General features: G+C 39.7%; 1 protein-coding gene across 6 annotated transcripts in view; it reads right to left on the bottom strand.

The window, feature by feature from the left end:
- Window positions 1-229: 229 nt before the first annotated feature.
- pfkfb3 (6-phosphofructo-2-kinase/fructose-2,6-biphosphatase 3) overlaps window positions 230-6000 on the bottom strand; it is a 105938-nt gene continuing 100167 nt past the window's right edge. For 3 of the 6 annotated variants that reach the window (XM_059654460.1, XM_059654457.1, XM_059654461.1), the window contains exons 16-17: window positions 4297-4347; window positions 230-2317 (exon numbers count right to left, since the gene is read on the bottom strand). In XM_059654460.1, the coding sequence (XP_059510443.1) occupies window positions 2314-2317; window positions 4297-4347 (55 nt within the window). In that variant the 3' untranslated portion in view covers window positions 230-2313. The remainder of the gene's footprint in view (window positions 2318-4296; window positions 4348-6000) is intronic. The other 3 variants (XM_059654459.1, XM_059654458.1, XM_059654462.1) reach the window with 1 other exon arrangement.

The following is a 6000-nucleotide window of genomic DNA, read 5'->3' as shown; positions in this document are numbered from 1 at the left end:
ATTCCCATTTTTGCAAATAGGGAAGGCCAAGATTGATAGGTCTTTGGACTCCACAGAAATCAAAATAGAAAATCGAGAAATCAAACATAACTTTTACTGGCAATGGCAATGAAGATGAAAGAGCCACAAGCTCATGGCTCGATTTAAAAAGAAACAGGTTAAGAAATTCTGTACAAAGTATAGAGGAGAAAGAAAAAAGTCACAAGTTTTATTTTAAGTTAACGTTTTTTATTATTGGTCCAGCAAATGCAAAATATACATAAATCAGAAAGATGTACCCTGTATACTTCTGCTGGCATGACCTAGCTATTTTCTCCCCCTCAGGAAAGAAGGTAATGTATACTTACATACATGCACACACAGAAGATGCAACATGCCACACTGAGATGGACAAGGTCTTTTCCAAACTCTGAACTATCATCTTAAATAAATTTGTCAGAACAGAAGTCAGTACTATAAAAATACAAAAAACCTAACATTCATTCAACAATAAACTACAAAATAAAAACCAAACAGCTTGCTCAGTTTGTCCCCAAGCCTATCCACACAGGGTTTACTGATCCACTTTTTAAAAAAAGGTCAGAAAATAATGATGCCATTCAATTGGAATTGTGAACATGAAATGCTTTGGTGAATGCTTTCGAATCCAATACTCACTAAAGCTGCAGTCAGCAGACGAAACCCTTATTCTAACTGGTTTTAAAAACACCCACTAAAACCAATCCCTCTGAACCAAAAACAAACTCAGATAAATAAAACTTGTGCAACAACGCATTTCTCTCAAAATAGGGGGTAGAATGTCGATATCATGCTGGTAGACTACATGTCAAGTACAGCTTCAAGCTTCCTCACCAATACAGCTAAACGCAAGATTTATGCTGTGCAAGACAAACGCACGAGGCACTGCGGTTTTATCATCCCACGCATCAGCTAATGTAACAGAGTTAACCGAAAGACTTGGAGCACAGCAAACAAAACTAGATCCTTTGGTAATCAGAATCCTTGGTTGCTCCAAAACCAGTAGCACAGCTAATCAATAAACAGTAGACATCATACAGAACAGTTAAATATTCCAGTAGCTCAATGCATTTGGTAACAAATTTCATTTGAAGTCATTAAATCTTGTTCTGAATGGTTACATTACAAAGCTTGACCATGAAGGTGACATTGTTCCATTAGCAGAGACTACAAAGGCCTGCACTAAATTGTGGCCTAAGTGTAATTCAGAAATAAAAAAGGTAGGATTCTCACATCCAAAACTGGATTCCAGAGACGACATCACCAATTCATGCAAGTGTCTGAGTCCATACCGTTTTATGGGATTAAGAAGCATGACCGCAAACATGGAAGTTTCAATGATGCCCTTCAACATTTTAGGAATGAATACCTTCCTTGTTCAAGTGCTGAGCATGCATCTTCACCGATGTAAGCTGAACTGGAAAGCCATCAAGTTATTAACGTTTTATAAAAAATGGCTTTTCACAGCAATGTGCAAACAGGTACTCTGAAAACAATTACTTGCAGTTTGACAGGTCTGGTCTGTCACACTATGTTTGTAACTCTAGGATGTAATTACAAGCCTGGGAGCCATCAAATCAACAAGAAACAACATCTGGTATTTCATGTCATTTCTATGAAATGCTGACAAGAGAAAAACAAAAATTAAAAACAAATTTGGTCAAATGGCAACCCCAGCCACAATATTTGGCCACTTATTTTAGGTAGCTGTGTGCCAACTTTGTGAACATGAATTCCAGCATTGTGAATTTCAACTGGTCACAAAATCATTCTTGCTATCATAGTGTCAATTTCAGGACCAGAAACATTCATACATTTAAAAGACTGCATGGATTCATGAACACCAAAGCACAGGGAATCCAGATTCAACCCTCATTAGGCAACTATTTACATCTCACTCACGCGTGCACACACACACTTCAATATATCCCTCCAACGAGATTTACTAGGTATTTACAAACAGAAGAACAAGTTTTGTTCACTAAAAGCACTTGCACATTATTACAGTAGCAAGACATCCATATTACAGTCATCAGTGAGAATAGTCAATGTCCTTTCTGGTGAAGCCTGCAATCCATAACCTTTCATCTCTCCAGCAAATCACTTGAAGAAACCGACAACCAGAGATTCACGCAAAGGAATCCACTGCCTTTTAATAATGGAAGTTTTGGGCCAGTGAAGGGGTGGATCAAAGCGTATGCCGCTTCATAATTCTTAAAAAATTGAAAGGAAGGTTTTATTCTTGTTACGAGGAAGTTGGTCACACAGCCTCTGAGGATCTTGGCATCTCATTCACTATCTGTTGAGTAAAGAGAAAAGTGTGAGAATACATGCAAATAAAAATCATAACCAAGCTAACAAAAATTGGCAAATCCATGAAGCTGCATGCATGCAAGCAACTAAAAAAGGTAGCCACTGAAGCTTATTTGTTGCATATTATGCTACAAAAAGTAGAGACAGCGTGCCTTATCAAACAAAATGCTCTGACTCACTCCCCAATATCTGAGTTTCCTGCAATAAACATTATGTGCAATCATTGTAAGAATGCTTTACTTACAAAGGTCCACAGACCATATATCTACAATGCCATTTGAAGAGAATGTGCAAATAATGGCATAAATGGCCAGCCCCTCATTATTTACATTTGCCACACTCCACTCCTTTCTTGGGAAGATTAAAAGGAGGGAGGATTAAAAATTAATTCAGGAGGATTGATTGCTAAACTCACCACAACCAGAGACAAGCCAACACAACATCTTTTTACATATCCAGTAACACAAAGAGAGTCATGCAAAAGAGACAAGGCAAATTGAGAAATTTATTTTAAGGTTGTTCTATAAATAGAAAGATTAATCTATGACCCAGGAGATTGAGACAAACTCAACATAATACAGTACTGCCAAATTGGACACCAGATTTGACAGGCTGTGGATAATCTTCCACTCCCAGAGATATATAAAAATCTACCTTCGAGTAAGGTACAAGACAAAAATTAGGGAATTTAAGATCCATTGTAGTTCCAAAACTTTATTCAAGTCTGGATACAATATCTTTTGGGGGGGGGGGGGGGGGGAACAGTTGAAGGAAAGAGAATAAATACAGTTCAATAACACTCAGCCCCTCCTCCCTCACCTAAGCCACTCAATTACAGATTACAAATTTTGACTTTTGAAAGTGGTCAAATATGTTCAGTCAACATTCACCAAGATGAGAAACTTGGATCAAATTTACACAAAAAGAGCCAAGAATGGCTTACTCAAAAGGGCACATAAATGCCAATGAGAAAACAAAGTGTGAAGCTGGATGAACACAGCAGGCCAAGCAGCATCTTAGGAGCCCAAAAGACTGACAAGGGTCTAGGCCCGAAACGTCAGCTTTTGTGCTTCCAAGATGCTGCTTGGCCTGCTGTGTTCATCCAGCTCCACACTATCTCGGATTCTCCAGCATCTGCAGTTCACATTTTCTCTGATAAATACCAAATCATTTATTTAACCTGTTTACCCACCATCCCTGTGTTTGACAACTTACACAATAGTTTTGGTTTCAAGGTAGTCTCCATTTTCAAATCCCTGTAAGGCCTCACCCCCTCTAGCTCTGGCCTCTTGCCCATCCTCAATGCCAGCATGGGTAACAACACTTTCAAATACCTAGAACCCAAACTCTGGAGTTGCCTCTTTCAAAGGAGATAAGAGGGAGATGTTTACGGTTTTGAGGCATATCTTTCACCAACCTTTTGGTCATGGGTCCCAATATCTCATGTGGCTCAGGGAGAATTTTATATTCTAAAATGCCTGTGAATCTCAATATCTTGCTACACAAGCACAAAAGATAGTGATGGAATGCTCTTGCATCACTATTTTCACCCCATAGCACAAAGTTGTATTCAAGAATAAATACACATCTCCATGAGCCTACACATCCATATGTTGAGAAGTGTTACTCTAATGAGGGATATAGTCTATCTTGGCAAGGTCTTCTTCAGCAAGTCACTGTAGTTTTCCAGGCAAGTTATTTTAATTGCATTTCTTTGCACTCAATAAACCCTTTCCTCACTCCATCTCAGGCCCACCCAAACAACCCACAAATGCCAGTCATAAGTATGAACAAGGTGGTCATCCTGTAACTCGTGAACAGCCAAGTGTCTCTATATCCATTAGATGGAAAAATGAAATACCTTCCACCAGTGAAAGATTTCATTTCTAAATAGCCCTGCAAATAACTGCTCATGGGATCTCTATAGGGTCAAAGGGCATGGCCAGCATACATTTAGCCAGTTACCTTCGAAGGAATAACAGGAATAAAGTGTTGAGATAACGAAAGACTGTATGTCTGAGAAGGAAGACAGAGGTGGAAGGAGAAAAAGGGAAGTGGGGGGGGGGGGAAGAGAAGAGAGAGAAAGAAAGCAAGAAAAAGGAAAGATGACTGAATATAGTGAACCAGATGCAAACAAACAACAGCCAATGAGAAAGGAACACATTTGTAGCAAATCGCAGACAAGGTCAAAACAAATGTTTGTACAAAACAAAGTGTGCACATCAATTCATAAAATTGTGGTGCAGTTGTTGCAGCCTGGAGTGAGAGGCCTGAGCGCAAGTCCCACCTGTTCAAGGTATGTAAGAACACCTTTGAACAGGTCGAGTCGAAAAATAATTCAAAGTTTGTTTTACATTGATAAAGTGTCCATTGTGACTATTAAAAACAAAATCAAGCAGGAGTAAGAGCTATGAAAGACACCTCCCATTAGCACCTCAATGTCACCCAGGTTTACAGCAAATAAAAAAAAGGCTCCGTACTAGTGAAAAAACAAACCACCCAACTATTCTAATCCCATTCTCTACTATTTAGCCCATAGTCTCAAAAGCTCTGGCATCACAAGTGCACATCGAAATTCTTCTTCAATGAGAGGAGGGTTTCTGCCTCTACCACCCTCACAGGCAGCAAGTTCCAGATTCCCACCACCCTCTGGGTGAAAAAAGTTTATCCCCACACCCCCTGCCCCACTCCACATCTCCTCTAAAAACTTTCCTTTTGCTTAAATCTTTACCCTTGGTCATTGACCCCTCTATCAAGGGGAAACATTTCTTCCTGTCCACTAATGCTGACTGAGCAATCAAACTATTTCATATGAACTTGAAAAAAAAGAAAAAAATTGGAACAATGTGGCCCTGTCAATCACTCAAAAGATTGTCTCAGTCACCTTTCACTGCTGTCTTTGGAAATTGATGTGTTTTGACCATTTATAAGTGCCTTTTCCTTAATGTCCCATTTTTTGGGGGAGGGAAAGAGGAAGAAAAAGGTGGTCACTAGAAGTGTGGGTACCTATTGTGCTGGAAACAGGACAGCGTACTGAAACATCCATGGGTCCTTTGTCGGTTTCCAAGAGAACCGAGAGGGGACAAATTTAAAAAGTGAAGTGAGGTGAGATTGGAGGGAAAACAAATTTCAGAGTGAGTAGTTTGGGTGTGGAATGCATTGCCCAGAAGTGGAGGACAGAGGGTCAACTGAGGCATTAAGGAGGACACTAATGGTGCAGAGGATATTGGGAAAAAGGCAGATTAGAACAACCAATGTTCTCCCCAGACATGGATGGTACAGTTACAGTGCAGAAGAATATACTTCAGCAATCCTGGTTAAAAATATTGGATTTAATCCTGGCAATAAAATTGGAAGGAGAGCACTAAAGTGTCATTGTTATTCAACGACAGAACGCTGAGGAACTGGGGGGGCAGGGAAGAAACAAGTTAGCAGCGAGATAGTGAAGTAAAATGCCTCCTCCACACGCCACCCCACCCACTCAAGATCAGAAGGAGGTAGTTTTCGGCTAGCTTTACTGTTTTAAAATTACCCGATATGGTACAACCTGGGAGCTGACCAGTCAGATGTCAGAGACGGACACGGGAGTTGAATTCTTAATTGTCGTCAAGTCTTTCCAATATTTAAAGCAACGAGCTAATGTTTCTATCACCCTTTTATAAAAAAAGT

This window comes from Stegostoma tigrinum, chromosome 25, assembly GCF_030684315.1.
Source record: "Stegostoma tigrinum isolate sSteTig4 chromosome 25, sSteTig4.hap1, whole genome shotgun sequence".
Taxonomy (NCBI): Eukaryota; Metazoa; Chordata; class Chondrichthyes; order Orectolobiformes; family Stegostomatidae; genus Stegostoma; species Stegostoma tigrinum.
The sequence above is the reverse complement of the archived record's forward strand: the minus strand, read 5'-3'. Positions and strand labels throughout refer to the sequence as shown.